General features: G+C 38.1%; 3 protein-coding genes across 6 annotated transcripts in view; 1 reads left to right on the plus strand and 2 right to left on the minus strand.

Annotated features, from left to right (window-relative positions):
- LOC137491106 (uncharacterized) overlaps window positions 1–16,938 on the minus strand; it is a 421,384-nt gene that overhangs the window by 159,653 nt on the left and 244,793 nt on the right. The gene's annotated exons all lie outside the window — the stretch shown is intronic.
- Window positions 1–16,938, plus strand: part of LOC141381800 (uncharacterized) — an 887,475-nt gene that overhangs the window by 81,786 nt on the left and 788,751 nt on the right. The gene's annotated exons all lie outside the window — the stretch shown is intronic.
- LOC108182508 (uncharacterized) lies at window positions 265–14,727 on the minus strand. 3 transcript variants are annotated; one of them, XM_088650566.1, is made up of 3 exons: window positions 14,672–14,727; window positions 14,183–14,267; window positions 265–6,479 (listed from the first exon to the last, which is right to left on the minus strand). In XM_088650566.1, exons 2-3 carry the CDS (start codon window positions 14,265–14,267, stop codon window positions 5,443–5,445), a joined length of 1,122 nt encoding a protein of 373 aa, XP_088506692.1. In that variant the 5' UTR covers window positions 14,672–14,727; the 3' UTR covers window positions 265–5,442. The 3 variants fall into 3 exon arrangements, with proteins under 3 accessions (XP_088506692.1, XP_087106417.1, XP_087106418.1); XM_087250291.2 differs by having other exon boundaries at window positions 14,183–14,330; XM_087250292.1 differs by having other exon boundaries at window positions 14,183–14,727.

Below are 16,938 nucleotides of genomic sequence, written 5' to 3' on the forward strand. Positions count from 1 at the left end.
GAAAAAACTAATATATAACTAATATATAATATATATATATATATATATATATATATATATATATATATATATATATATATATATATATATATATATATATATATATTAATGATTTAAATGTAATAAATGCATTTCTGGTCCTTAAGGAGTTTTATGGCTCACATCAGAGCCATTAAAGTGTGCATTTGCAGCATAGATACAGACAAAAGTGTTATTTTTTTTCAAATGTTTGTACCACAGAACACAAACTAACACATTTATACATTTTCACTCTGCAATTTATAGTAAGCTATGTGTAGGCACAGTATAACACAAGGCAAAACTATTTATTTAAAAGACATTTGTGAGAAGTGTACTAATTAATGTAGAAATAAGTGCAGAACACACACACACACACAGTGCTCAGCGGAAATTAATATACCCTCTCAGAGATTTTTTCTTTAAATTAATTCCTTTTATGGAGTGCTATACAAAAAGGTATTTCTGTATATACATTAAAGTTACATATACATTACACCAAAGTAAAAACTGAAACAAATGTCACAAAAAGATTGATCCCTCTTTTTATTAAGTGCTTTAACTAATTTGTTTAAATATAGTTACTGTGTATATTGTGACACATGATACAATTTAGTGAATATTACTTTTTACATTGCACTTTTGATTGGTTAATCAAATTAAACTTTAATTACACCTTTATCCACCCCTAAACCTATCCATACCCGCAAACCTGTCCCCACCTTAGCTGTATTTCACCTTCAGAGTATCAGAATTGTTCTAAAAGACATTATGAACACAGTAAGTACAATGTATTTACTTTTTTGATATATAGATATCAAAACATTTTGGTACATTAATATCAGTGTGTATGGGAGCGCTATTTCTATGCTGGTACATGTGTTGACACAATACCGGAAACCATCCCATGTGTTTCTTAAGCTGCCCCGAATGAGTGAAACTCTAGGGTTGGGTATCGTTTGGTTTTTCGATACCGGTGCTAAATTGATACTTTTAAAACGATACTGGTGCCAAAACGGTGCCTGAATCGACACTTTTTAGCCACAAAATGATGGTGGACGACTCTTCAAAAATATTTATTTGACAAATTATTTTAAAAAAATTATTTTAATAGAACAATATAATTACAGTTTAAAGTAAACATCAGTTAATATTGTATTACATTAATACATTTCCTTTGATCATTTGTTGGTTAGCATGAATTTAAAATTTGCATTATGAAATTACATTAGCTTACTATTAACCTGTGGGGGGCAGGCAGGGGCCACGTACTTTTAGGAGCACATTTAAACATATATATCACAAAATACTTAAAACATTATTGGAAGTCATTTATTTTCATGCATCACTCTGCAGTCTTCATAAACAAGATAATTAAATAACTTACTCAAAATAATCTTCCTTGTTCATTTATTTGACAAGCAACGTTGTACTGATGAAGGAGAACACATTTCTAACATTCAAGTACATCATGGCACATTGCTGCACCTGTAAACTTTAACAGGCCTACAGTTGAAGTAATTTTATTTTGCTCTCCCATTCATTTAAAATATTCTTTCTGAAAACTTTTACAGTGTTTCCTAAAACATAATTATTCTGGAGTCAAAATAAGTCCTATTTCTTATTGTTTATTTCATGAATAAAAGCTGACTGTTTTTAAATTCAAGACTGCATTTCCTAATGTTAAATTATGTACACTAGATTTCTGATTAATAATGGTCTCTGCATAGCCGAGGACTTCCTATATTAAGAGTTAAAATCGCTATTGAAAACAGAAGTCTAATATAATCAACGGTGGACATTTTGATAGTGTTTCACAACATGAACATAACTGAAGTTTAATCTTTTTATTCCCTGTGTCAATTTGGGCATCAACTTCTGACGAGTGCGGGGAAATGATGCGCGCAGCGCCGTCACAGAGATAGCATAGTGCCAAGAAAACAGAGGGAGCGAGCATAAGCGTAAGCTCCCTCCGGAGATTATTCTGACTATAATCTCATGGCTCTAACTGAGACCTGGTTGAGGCCGGAGGACACTGCTACACATGCTACTCTTTCTGCTAATTTCTCTTTTTCCCACACTCCTCGTCAGACAGGGAGAGGGGGTGGGACGGGACTACTAATTTCCAAAGAATGGAAATTTACTCTGATACCGTCCCTGCCAACAATCAGCTCCTTTGAATTCCATGCAGTCACCATTATCCACCCCTTCTACATAAATGTGGTTGTCATCTACCGCCCACCAGGTAAATTAGGTCACTTCTTAGATGAACTGGATGTTCTTCTCTCATCTTTTTCTAATTTTGACACTCCCTTGTTGGTGCTAGGTGACTTCAACATTTACGTTGACAAACCGCAAGCTGCAGACTTTCAGACTCTGCTTGCCTCTTTTGACCTAAAAAGAGCACCTACTTCTGCTACCCACAAATCAGGTAATCAGCTAGACCTTATTTACACAAGACACTGCTTCACTGATCAAACAATAGTAACTCCACTACAAATATCTGATCATTTCCTTCTGTCTCTCAACATCCACATTACTCCTGAGCCGCCACACACTCCAACACTGGTTACCTTTCGCAGAAACCTACGATCTCTCTCACCCAATAGACTATCCACCATTGTCTCAGACTCTCTTCCTCCATCTCGCAAACTCACTGTACTTGATTCGAACAGTGCCACTAATACACTCTGCTCCACACTAGCATCATGTCTAGACCGATTATGTCCTCTTGCATCCAGGCCAGCCTGTGCCAGTCCTCCTGCACCCTGGCTCTCGGATGCTCTCTGTGAGCATCGCTCAAAACTGCGGGCTGCAGAGAGAATTTGGCGGAAAACTAAAAATCCTGCACAGCTCTTAACATACCAAACTCTTCTGTCCTCTTTCTCAGCTGAGGTTACTTCTGCAAAGCAGACATATTACCGTCTGAAAATCAACAATGCCACTAATCCTCGCCTACTTTTTAAAACATTTTCCTCCCTCCTCTATCCTCCTCCTCCACCCGCATCCTCCACACTTACTACTGATGACTTTGCTACATTCTTTTGCACCAAAACTGCAAAAATCAGTGCTCAATTTGCTGCACCTACAACAAACACGCAAGATACAACACCAACACCTCACACACTCACCTCTTTTCCCAGCTCTCTGAGTCTGAGGTGTCCAAACTCGTGCTATCTAGCCATGCAACCACCTGTCCACTCGATCCTATTACCTCTCATCTCTTGCAAGCCATCTCTCCTGCAGTCATACCAACACTGACTCACATAATTAACACATCTCTTGACTCTGGTTTATTCCCCACTTCGTTTAAGCAGGCTAGGGTAACCCCACTGCTAAAGAAACAGTGGACCAACCTGGACCATACGCTACTTGAAAACTACAGACCAGTATCCCTGCTTCCATTCATGGCCAAGATTCTGGAGAAAGTAGTGTTCAATCAAGTTCTGGACTTTCTTACTCAAAACAATCTCATGGACAACAAGCAATCCAGCTTTAAGAAAGGCCACTCAACTGAGACTGCCTTGCTCTCGGTCGTGGAGGATCTCAGAATGGCTAAAGCAGACTCTAAATCATCAGTCCTCATTTTGCTGGACTTGTCAGCTGCTTTTGACACTGTCAACCACCAGATCCTGCTATCTACGCTCGAGTCACTGGGCGTTGCGGGCACTGTTATACAATGGTTCAGATCTTACCTCTCTGACAGGTCATTCAGGGTGTCTTGGAAGGGAGAGGTGTCCAACCTACAGCATCTAAACACTGGGGTACCTCAAGGCTCTGTTCTGGGGCCACTTCTCTTCTCCATCTACACTTCATCTCTAGGACCAGTCATCCAGAGACATGGATTCTCCTACCACTGCTATGCTGATGATACCCAGCTATACCTCTCTTTTCATCCTGATGATCCCTCGGTTCCAGCTCGCATCTCAGCCTGCCTGTTGGATATTTCACACTGGATGAAAGATCATCATCTTCAGCTGAATCTCGCATAAACGGAAATGCTTGTAGTTTCTGCCAACTCGTCTCTACACCATAACTTTTCAATCCAGATGGATGGGGCAACCATTACTGCATCCAAAATGGTGAAAAGCCTTGGAGTAATTATTGATGACCAACTAAACTTCTCTGACCACATTTCTAGAACTGCTCGATCGTGCAGATTCGCACTCTATAACATCAGAAAGATCCGACCCTTCTTATCTGAACATGCAGCTCAACTCCTTGTTCAAGCTCTTGTTCTCTCCAAACTGGATTACTGCAACTCTCTACTAGCTGGGCTTCCAGCTAACTCTATCAAGCCTCTACAACTGCTCTAGAATGCAGCAGCACGAGTTGTCTTCAATAAACCTAAACGAGCATGTCACTCCGCTGCTAGTCTGTTTGCACTGGCTGCCAGTTGCTGCTCGCATCAAATTCAAAGCTCTGATGTTTGCCTACAAAGTGACCTCTGGCCTTGCTCCTTCCTATCTGCTCTCACTTCTGCAGATCTATGTGCCCTCCAGAAACTTGCATTCTGTGAATGAACGTCGCCTCGTGGTTCCATCCCAAAGAGGGAAGAAATCACTTTCACGAACGCTCACGCTCAATCTGCCCAGTTGGTGGAATGAACTCCCTAACTGCATCAGAACAGCAGAGTCACTCACTACTTTCAAGAAACGACTAAAAACTCAACTATTTAGTCTCCACTTCACCTCCTAATCTGCAGTTGCCTCTTTGAATATCACACTAACTGTACAAAAATAAAAAAAAATAAAAAATACTAATACCATTAATACTTCCCTTCTTAGACTTTACAGACCTGAAACTTGCCTATAGCACTTATTCATTGTTGCTCTTAGTTGTGTAAAATGCTTCCTTGTCCTCATTTGTAAGTCGCTTTGGATAAAAGCGTCTGCTAAATGACTAAATGTAAATGTAGCTAAAGCACGCAAGAGAGGCTCTGCCTTTGAGCCCCCAAATGTGTCATTAAGTTTGACATGTTTCCCCCTTACACACACTTTTGTAAAGACAGTTGCTGTGTAAGAATCCTTGCTTGTAAAATACGCTTTAGAATGCTTAGTTTAAGCAAATTGGATGAACGTGATCATGCATGTTGATCTGAAGAGTGTCGCTCTCGCTCACCGAAAACCACTGGTTCCAGGCTAAATGCTCTGTACTCTGAACGTTGCGTGCATCTGTTCCCTAGCGACAATAACAATTGCCTGATATCGCCTGTCGGTATTCCTCTAAGTTGTTTAGAATTAAATGTTTAGTGATGCTGTGACGCAACGCCTATATGTGCCTTTTTTCATGCACCCCTCACGTCCATCCCGCAGCACCGAAATTCAAACGCTGATTTAATACCGGTACATACCAGTTACCAAGGTACCGGTGCTATAATGGCACCGGGTTTCGGTACCCAACCCTAGTACACACTGATCATGTCTACAGTTTATCTCCAGTGTGAATCCTCTGATGTTTTTTCAGGGTTCCTGTGTGAGTAAACCTCTTACTGCAGTGTGAACACTTGTACGGTTTATCTCCAGTGTGAATCCTCTCATGTGTTTTCAGGGTTCCTAATTGAGTAAACCTCTTACTGCAGTGTGAACACTTGTACGGTTTTTCTCCAGTGTGAATCCTCTGGTGCCGTTTCAATTCTGCAACTGTAATAAAAGTCTTCTCACACTCCAAGCACACATACTCTTTTACACTAGTGTGAATCTTCATGTGGTTTTTAAGGTATGATGATTGGCTAAAACTCTTCCCACATTGAGTGCAAGTGAATGGTTTCTTTCCAGTGTGGATCATGATGTGTTGATTAAGGGATGATGATTGGCTGAAACTCTTCCCACACTGAGTGCAAGTGAATGGTTTTTCTCCGGTATGGATCCTCATGTGTTTATTAAGGGATGATGAGCAGTTAAAACTCTTCCCACACTGAGTGCATGTGAATGGTTTCTCTCCAGTGTGGATCATGATGTGTTGATTAAGGTGTGATGAGTTGATGAAACTCTTCCCACACTGAGGGCATGTGAATGGTTTCTCTCCAGTGTGGATCCTCATGTGTTGATTAAGGGATGATGAGTGGCTGAAACTCTTCCCACACTGAGTGCAAGTGAATGGTTTTTCTCCGGTATGGATCCTCATGTGTTTATTAAGGGATGATGAGCAGTTAAAACTCTTCCCACACTGAGTGCATGTGAATGGTTTTTCTCCGGTGTGGATCTTCATGTGTCTATAAAGCGATGATGATTTGCTAAAACTCTTCCCACACTGAGTGCATGTAAATGGTTTCTCTCCAGTGTGGATCCTCATGTGAGTCTTTAATTTGCTTTTGCTTGCCAAACTCTTGTCACACGGAGTGCAGGTAAAACAACTCTTGTCTCTCACTTTTAACACACAATCAGTCTCTAAATGAGTTTTGTCCTCAATTTTGACATGATGTTCCTCCTCTTTACTCTCCTCGTAGTCTTTAATTAGGTCTGAAATAAAAATAAGTTCACTTTTTAGTAAATCATTAAAACTCAGTGAAAAGGAAGTGAAAACATTGGCTACACAAATCTTAATTTTGATGCACATTAAATGTAAAGACATAGCAGATCATATTTAGATTGATCTTGTCATATTTACCTCCTGGAGTCCATTACACAGATACACATTTAAGCAGATTCTTATATGATTATTCCCAGATTAATTTTGGTTATATTGATGAGACAAAAATTTGAAAGCTGTAAATGGCCAGTTTATATTTGTATATATTCGTAATCACAACAAAACAGTTTGTTTTTGTAAAACTTGTAAAGCAGATATGGAATGCTTTTTCATTCTGTGCCTGACTGGTAAACCTGTTAAAAAAACAGCTGAATCTCTGCTAATATTTGCCTCATAGACATATATGACATGTATAATATCTGCATAAAGCTTTAAATCTGCACCTTTAAATGAGAAATGTTCTAGAGGTATGTAATCTGTAACAAATGCAAAGCAGAAATCTAACACTTAACTGTTTCAGATCATCAAACAAATGTAAATATTAGTCAAAGATAACACAATTAAACACATTGTGCAGTTTTTAAATCAAGGTTTTTATTCTTAAATTGAAGACAAAATACTGAACTACACTGACTTGTGTGAAAAAAGAAATTCCCATTAGAACAATTTTAATTTATCACACCTGCTTCAAGTTCTCTAGCCACACCCAGACCTGATTACTACCACACACGTTCGCAATCAAGAAAACACCTAAATAGGACCTTTCTGACAAAGTGAAGTAGACCAAAAAAAGCCTCAAAGCTAGATATCATGCCAAAATCTAAAGACCTTTAAACACAAATGAGAAAGAAAATACGTGTGTCACAAAAGAGTGAGCTCAAATGCAAGTCTTTATTGAGAAGCGAGTCTTGGAAAAACCAAAAGTCAAAGTAAACACCAGGTCGGGTGAGCGCTGAGGAAGTGCCGTAGGAAAAAACAACCAGACACTCACTCACTGGTGGTCTTGAAAAACATACAGGGTGAGTAACAAAATAATATACACACAAATGATCGATAACATACTGACAAACATGAAGGGGAATGATGTGGTATAGACAGAAAAAAAGGGAAACGAGAGCTCCTGTGACTGCATATAAAACCAGATGACAAGAGATAATCTGTAATACAGATCAAAGCCCCTTTCACACATGTATACCGGTAAATATGCGGAAAATTTCCGGAACAACTTTACCGGTATATTCAAAAAAGCACTGTTCACACAGGCGAGGACGTTACGGAAATTTTCCAGAAAAGACCTTTCACAAATCCATTTCAAAATACCGGTAAATTCTGACATCATTTACCACAACTGAGCCTTAAACGGCTGCGCTTGTATTTGTAAACATTTGACTACATTACAAACTCTGTGGATGATCAGTATTGTGAACAACTTCGAAGAAAACATATGGAGGATCACTTTGGCATGTCGAGATGTTTATAATATGTGCGTGTGCTGGCGCTCACAGGCTGTTTCACAGGCACACGCTAAGCGTGAAGGTAAACAAACGGCGGCTTACCATAAGCATCTTATCGATGATTATTTACACAGTTGGCATTAAGAAGAACATATAAACATTATCTGACTAACTTCTAGCAGCTAAATGCGTCTGGGAAAATATTCAAAGGCTTTTATTCTCATAAACCGCGCGGACGTAAATGCGTCTGACTGTTCTGATTGGCTCAAGCAGACGTCTCACAACAACTTCTAACTAAATGCGTCTGACTGTTCTGATTGGCTAAAGCAGGTGTCTCACGTCAGCACGTTCTAGACGTGCACGCGTTCTTTCCGGCAATCTTCCTTCTGCATTCACACAGCGCAGCATTCCGGCATATTACCGGGAATGTTACAACTTCTCTTTCTGGAAAATAGCCAGAACGAATTTACCGGTATTTTCAAAAAGGACCTGTTCACACATACAACCTTTCCAGAAAATTGCCGGTAATTTTCCGGAAAGGTCTGCATGTGTGAAAGGGGCTCAAGAGAAGAGAGCCAAAGAGTAAGGTATCAAAGGAGGATGTCACATCAAAGATTCAAGTGTTACCACTCAGTGGGTTATGTCACAAGACTCGCGTCACTTTATTGTGGCTTTGAGGCTCACTGGGATTCTAATTACTGGCCAAAGTTATATAAAATCACACTTTATTACAATATATATGTAGAATATAAATAATTATAATATGTATTATATAATATTAAATTAAATTACATGGGGGCCATGGGGGGTGGTTCGTTTGAACAACCCGAAACCCCCTGGCTACGGGCATGGCACAGTGATCTGTGTCATTACAATGGCTTTTCCCACAGCTGGTGGAGAACACGAGAGTTCGGTTTGAGTTCAGTGTAGAGCATACATTTTCATTGTTTTCACTGTAAAATCCTCACTGCGTGTGCAGATTTAGGAGACATTTTTGCAGAATGCATCTTTGCACCTAAAAACGTCAAACGCAGCACTCAGGAACAGATTAAAACAGTTGTTATGTGAACTCGAAGTAAAAAAGTCTGCAATGCTAGCCCCGCCTTTGTACTCTACTTATTGGCTCACTGCTCTACAACTGAATGTAAATGATTGGTTAATATCAGCTGTCAATCACTCAGTCAATGCCTTCTGCCTTCAGATGATAGGAGCTACAACTGCGAAAATGTGAAGCGCTGAAGATGAAAGAATGAAAATAACAGACATTTACCTAAAGTTATTAATAACGGCGCATCTGTTTAGTGATCATGTGCTGAATGTTAATCCACCATTTACACTTTTCCAAGAGTGGATAAAAGACTTCTAGTGGCTTCAAGCAAATAATAAGTTATATATCAATATAAATGTGGGGCAGGGCGATGGATCGTGATGCCGGCTAAGCATCGTGAAGTTTGTCGGCCATCAGCGATGGACAATGTCATGTAAAAAAATAATACAATTGATCAGCTACAATCAACATCATCTTCCGAAGAGCTTCATAAGAAAACACTTATTCTGCAAGCGGAATGACTCCTTGAGGATCTCCACATAAGATCACTCCAGATTCATTATGAACATGGTGAATGAGCTGGCAGGTTATTGTGTTACCAACTGTAACAATCCTCAGCAGCTGGTGTTATAGTAGCAGTTAGTAAGGATGATGGCAGTATTATTACTGACAAACAGGGTATTAGTGATCAATTTAAAAAACTTCTATAAAACTCTTTACAACTCTGAGGTAAACTAAATTGAATGTATTGAGAGCTTTTTTAATTATTTAGAACTACCATACCTCTGTGATTCAGATCAGTTGACAAAAGAAGGAATTTTAACGTTTGTCCTTTTCTTTCTGAATGTGTCACAGAATGTGTCCCGCGTTTGTCAGCTTCTCACAGGACCGGGTTTCCAAAGCTTGTCAATAATCAATCGCATGTTATTATTATCAGCTCAAGAAGTTTGTTATTTCAAATAGAGACGCGTGGCGAGCACAAGGAAGAAAGCGAAACCACTCGGGCTTCAGACCGGCTCGTAAAAAACTACGCGGCACAGGGTAAATCTGCTCTTCTCCATGGCTTTGTGGCTGTTTATCAAGACGACGACAGGGTTTGTTTGAGCCCGGATCGACCATGGCTGCATATGTATATAATTCCGCTGTAATCTCTCGCTGTGTATTTCAAACATGGCGGGTCCTTTGTTAAGATTCTGGCTTGTGTCTACGAATGATGTATCTCTGTAAACCAATAGCGTTCAGCTGCACGTCTAGCTCTGCCATTTAGGGCCTACTCACACTATGCCATCCATACCATGCCCAGGCCCGTTTCCCGGATTTCCCGGATTTTCCCGGTTTGAGAAGTGTGAGTGCGGTGAATCGGGCTCAAGCACGGTTCACTTGGCCGGCCCTGGCCCGGTTGGAAGAGGTGTGCCCTAGCGCGGGTCACTTGGGCTTTGGCACGGTACGCTTGTGTGTGAGTGCAAAACGCGCCAAAGCCCGAAACTGAAAGCGAGACGTGACTTTTAAGGGGCTGTTACATATGGATTTATTAATCATTCTTACTGTTCAGTGAACGCAAACTGCCGTAGTTTATTACAGACGAGAACTCCTCGAAGCACGACAGCTGCGTGGCTTCAGCAGACCTCCTCATTCCTGCAGCACGAGAGCTTTATGATTGTTTATGAGCGCCAAAAGTGGCGAATCTGTTTGGCGAAATATCTGACTGCGTGTCACAGCATCCCTAAGGACTGTTTGGCGAAATATTCGACTGCATGTCACAGCATAACTAACGACTGAAACGATATAACTAGAGAAATCTCCACTGTGCTGTTGAGTGAGAGAGCGCTTCTCACTGAACAGCGCAGCAGCGATGACGTAAGTGTGCCGAGGCCTGTTTGTGGTGTGAGTGCGGGCCGTCGGGGGAGACGGGAGGGGGACAAGCGCTTTGGCCCGGTTCGAGGCAGCTGTATCTAGTGTGAGTACGGCCTTAGTGTTTGGGACCTTTTCGAAAGGGTGCCAAAAAAGTGGTATGGTACGGTTTGGTTCGGTACGCCTTTTGACAGTGGAAATGGCCATAAAAGCGTACCAAACCGAACCACTCAGTGGAAACGGGACATAAAAGCTTGATTAGCTAGTCCAGGTGTGTCTGATTGGGGTTGGAACTAAACTTTGCAGAACACTGGCCCTCCAGGACCAAGTTTGCACATGCCTGCTCTAGAGGAACGAGACAGGGCTGCCCTCTGTCCCCTCTGCTCTTTGACGTTGTCATCAAACCTCCTGTAACCAATTTAAGGAACTCAGATGGCTTGCAAGGAATTTTCAGAGAGGGACAAGAACATAAGTTTCTGCTATATGCGGATGATCTACTTTTTTCTGTCAAATCCAGATACATGCATTCCAAAAGCTCTTACAATCATTTCAGAATTTGCAAATGTTTCTTGAGACAAAGTCAATCTAGCAAAAAATCTCCTTTTCCCTTTCAATGATAGAGCACAGCAAATGTCCACCCAAACCTTTCCATTTTAAGCAAGTCCTGATAAATTTGTATATCTTGGTGTGAGTGTGACACGTAAATATAAGGATTTGTTTAATAATAATTTTAAATGACGTTAGACAAAGTCAAACGAGACATGACGCACTGGTCAACCTTTCCTTTATCTTTGGCTGGGAAGATCTATTCCATTAAACTGATAATACTACCAAGATTTCTGTTTCTATTTCAGACTGTGTCTGTTTGTATTGCCAAGATTATAGATTTCAGCAGTCCAATTTTGGTTTAGGAAGGGAGTTAACTGTGTTAAAGACCTGTTTAAAGATGGCATATTTATCTCATTTAACAGTTAAGAACAGACATTTAGATTCCCCAGTCTAATTCTTTTAGGTACCCTCAGGTCCATAGTTTCATTAAAAAACACTTCTGTCCTTCACTGAACCAAGCAGAAGCATGCTGGATAGATGAATTGGTAAATATGGACCCATATCAAAGGGGTATGATTTCCATGTTATATGAAGTGATCCAAAGAACTGCCCTCTCCTTCCCTAAACCATATAAATCAGAAATGGGAAGACGAACTGGGACTAGAAATATCAGATACAGCCTGGCAATATGCCATAGAACTGGTACACTCATCTTCTGTATGTGACTCAGATTCATCTTGTCCCAGATGTGGTTTGGAACGAGCAGATCAGTCATATGTTCTGGGGATGCCCTAAATTATATAGATTTTGGGCCAATATTTTTAGACATCTAAATGTAATAAAGATATGGATCCTAATCATTTGACCTCAAATTTTGGTACAGTGACAAAAGAAATGTACCTGTCAGCTAATCACATAGAAATCATGTGAAATGTGAATTAAATTTAATTACAAAACTAACCCTAACACTAACGAGCAAACGAGTGAAAACGAGGAGTGAAAAATCGCACGTCTCCCTCCCGGTCCTCAAATAAGTTGCACACCTTTCTCACCCCCGGATCCCTTCTCGCTCTTCAGACACGTCACACACTGTCTGCATTAGTTTCAAAAACAGATTTCTTAACGATTTAAAACGGCATCTTTGGATATCTTTTTTGCTGATAATACTGTTGTCCTGAAACACTTAAAACAAAACCTTTAAAAAAAACTCACATATACCAAAGGAATGGTACAGCAGAACATTTTGGCAGTTTTAAAAAAATCAACTTTTTTCTAACCGCAGTATACCTTGTAAACTGTTGTCGTCACATGCCTAAGCAGCAGAACACTGTTTTTAGGATCTAAAAATTCTTTTTTTTAAGTCTCAAGCAAAAAGGATTTGAATGTCGCCGCCTGCTGGTACATGAAGAATATGGTCAATACTGAAGAATTTTACACTCAAATGTTTGCATTTTATCAGCATGCTGTAATCCATTACTTAAGCAGAAAAAGTCATTTTTAGACTAGTTTGTTGGCCAGTTGTAGTCAGTGCAATGCTAAACGTTATTGTTTCACTATAATTTGTTCATTTTGTTTCACGTCGTCCCACAGCAACATCATATAGTTAAGAATACTGTACAATGTTTTAGAACAATTTATTATTTTAGTGTCAATTTCATTCATCAAGTTTAAAATTGGGGGCATCCATGTTTTTTTGACATACTTTAAACAAGAGTTTCTGCAGGTTTCACCAAGTTAAATTTAAGAATTTTAAAGATTTTTTAAGACCATTATGACTGAAATTTTAGACTCATAAAGGGCTAAAGGCTAAGGAATTTTTCAAATGGCTAAGATGAAAAAATTTATTTTGCCCGATGAAAAAATATCATAATTTAATTATACAATAATAAATGATATTTTTAAAAATTATATTTTAGATATTTTTAGCAAAAGATTTAAAATTCTGTGTAGCAACAAGTAAGCTTTACTTGTATCCATACACTTTTTTTCCTAAGTAAACTTTCTTTAAAATTAATAAATAAATAAATGAACAAATGCTTTAAACGTTTTAAAACCTATAATAAACAAAATATATGCACAACAATCTGTCTAGGTTGATGTCCTCAGCAGTAATGGAGCACGTTTAAACAAATGTTATTGTAAGTAAATATTTAAACCATTAAAAAGACCTTTTTGAATGAAAAGTTTTATTGAGATGGGTTGTTGGTGATTGTAGATTGAAAATTTAGATTTTGGAATTTAAGGCACCGCAGAAACCCTGTTTAAAAGCAATAGCCCCGGTAATTAGCTATTATAAGGATGTAATTCTAACTCAGATACTATCTGTGAGAACTAGTAACAACTACTAGAAACAAGTTTAAACCCATAAAGAAGTTGATAAAAAAATTGTGATCAACGTGACATATGCAAATGAAAAGTAAAAGTCAACACTATCACCGTAATAGCAGATATCTTCTATGAGAATACTGTAGGTCAAATATCGTCAGCTCATTTGAACTTTAATTTATTGTTTTTGTTTATTTTATATAGCGCCAGTGCTCAAGGACGCTTTACCAACAGCAGGAGAACAAGAAAAACAATAACCTTAAAAAGGTAGAGAAAATGGGAGACTAATAATACATTAAAAGAATGACAAAAGACACGAGAGCAAGTGACAAAAGAAACTCATTCCTGTCTTTCAATGACTGCTTTTGTGCGTTTAGGAGAACTAGGCAGCACACTCAGGGCTGCAAGATGGATTTAATTTAGTAGCCTATTCTTAATATTAAAATATATCAGTATGAAAACCAACCTGTTTGTTCCTGCAGATCTTCCTGTTTGACTGTGAATGTCTCTTCAATCTTCACATCTTCACTCTCCTCTTTAATAAACGCCATCTTTATAACAGTGTGGAGATCATTCGCTTCAGCAGGGGTTTTTTTTTTCTCTGTGTTTGGACACTTAATCCAGTTCAAAATGAACAAAACAATGAACAGAAACAAAATAATTTCTCTTCAACACTTGCTTCAATGGTTTCTTTATTTGAGAGTAATTAACAAAAAGAAATTAGGTGAAACATTTAATTAAAACACTTATTATACACTTTTCTGTTGTTTTATTCAAACAACAGCCTTCAGTTACTGACAATAAAATAGTACTACTAAAATACTAAAATAGTTGTATAAAGGGTTAAAATAATATTTCCAACAGCAGGAACATAATATAGTGTCGTATAAAAAACTTAAAACTTTAGAACTTTAACTTTAAATCAGTTTATATCTGTAAACGTTTTAAAACAAACCTTTCTCCAGTTGAATCACAGCGGCGAAGCGGCGCTGCCTGATGACGTCACGCGCCACGGCAAAATAAAAGTCTTTTATGTTAAACTTTTTTGCCACTATCTGTTGCAGTCATGACTTATTGATACATTTCTCCCATGGTTTTCACTTTACACTTTGTCTGCTCTCTCTCTCTCACAAACCTTAAATCTAAACATTTTCTTAACTTTTTTTAATCCACTTTATAATGACTTGTATGTCTACAACAAACTACTTTCCTATTAATATCTGAGTCCAAATCTCATCCTCATAATTATGACCTCTTCTTTTCTATTTCTACAACTTCATAGGCCTATATAGGGTTTCTTTTTTCACATGAATTGTTTTCTCTTATTATCTGTGTTCCACGTTTCCTGCCATTCTTTAGCAATATCTGTAGTAATATTTAATTTACCTTTACTTACATAAGCATTAAAGGAGTAGTTCACATAAAAATTACAATTCTGTCATTTACTCATCCTCTACTAATTTCAAAACTGTTTCTGCTGAATGCAAATAAAGAGAATACAGGGGCAAAAAAACAGCCACTGTATGGTTCAACAGTTCCTATGGACTTGGGGGAAACCAGAGCAGCTGGAGGAAACTCATGCGAACATGGGGAGAACACACAAACAAAAATGTCAACTGACCCAGCTGAGACTCAAACCAACGACCTTCTTACTGTGAGGCGATCAGTGCTATCTACTGCACCACTGTGATGCCTCACATGTATAATTATTTGAGGTATAAAACTGGTATTGGTGAAGAACTTCGCTTACAAATAGTTGTTATTTTTAAAATGTGTGAAAAGACACCATAAAGATGTAGCGACTGTATTGATCTGGGCAATCAAGCATGTATTGTTATAGACACTATGCTTATTTGTCTTAAGAGATGTTAGGCAGGTCCTGTTCATGTAATATGTTCATGTAATAGTCTATCAAGTTGGTATTGGCATGAAGAGCTATACCTGTTAACGGGTTTCTTATATGTTAAATGGTCCTATTCAGTTAATGATCAGGCAGCTATTAATAAAGATGACCGCACACAATGATGATCCATTTATTAAAATGACTATGTGACGCAGATATTTTAAATTCATTGTTGCAAACAAGTTACAGGAGTAAGTGCAGTTGTTGTTTTATGTTATGTTCACCACTGTAAATACACCATAGTGAAAAAAATAAGGTTAATCACACTAAAAGTTCTGCATTGTGTAGATATGAAAGTGAACTCTTGTCGTTGAATTATTCTGTATAAACTGCCTATACAATAAATTTACTAGTGATGTAATTATTTTCTAATTATAAATATTTAGATGCATCACAGTATGTGATCGCTTTACTGTGTTAAAAGGAAAAGGTTTTGTCAGAGTATCTTATATATGCTTCTGTGAATGTCTATGCATATTTGTTTGCACAAACACAAGTAATAAATAGAGAGAAAAACATCTTTAATACATATCAGGTGAATAAGAGGATTTTGGGAAAGCTGAGCTGCTCACACATGTTCTGTTCAACTAAAAAACGAAGGAAAGAAAACAAAATTGGCACAGAAACAAGTTACATTTTGATAGTTACAATTTATAAACATAAAGGGTTACAGTCTTCCAGAAGCCAGTAATAAGCTGCATGTGCTTTAAGATAAATAAAGGAGTCTAAACTCACATAAAGAACAAGTTCAGTAATAAATAAATGACTAAAACTCTGCTAATAGATAGCTCATGTCAATATATTGACTGAACTTAACACAAATAAAACCTCAATGTGAAGTTTATAAATTGTTCCTTTTAACGAATGATAATATATCACAGTATAACAGTATACATCTTCTATAACTATTATATAAGTGAATGTAGTTGTGTGTATTGAGACATCGGTATGGATTGAGTTTTCAATGCTCATTTGCATCTTTACACAAAGACTTCAGCCAAGCAACTCTGAGAAACTTCTACAAAAACAACACATAACTCTTGCATTACCTTTTAACCAGGCCTGGGGAAAAAAATTAAAAATGTGTTTCAAATCAAAATACCTCAACATAGATGTATCAACATTAACTACAAAATGCAGCAGCCACAATAAAGAAAAAAGCTTCAATTAATAGTCCTATAAAACAACAGCAACAAAACAAATGAAGATGGCTAAAGTCAACTTATTTTCCCAATACAACATTTTTCCTTTAAAAACTGGTTTGTAAAGCAACTGAACCTCTCATCATTCACAGTAATGTGTCTCCCAGACCCAGACGT

The sequence above is a fragment of the Danio rerio genome, chromosome 4 (assembly GCF_052040795.2).
Source record: "Danio rerio strain M-AB ecotype USA chromosome 4, GRCz13ab, whole genome shotgun sequence".
Taxonomy (NCBI): domain Eukaryota; kingdom Metazoa; phylum Chordata; class Actinopteri; order Cypriniformes; family Danionidae; genus Danio; species Danio rerio.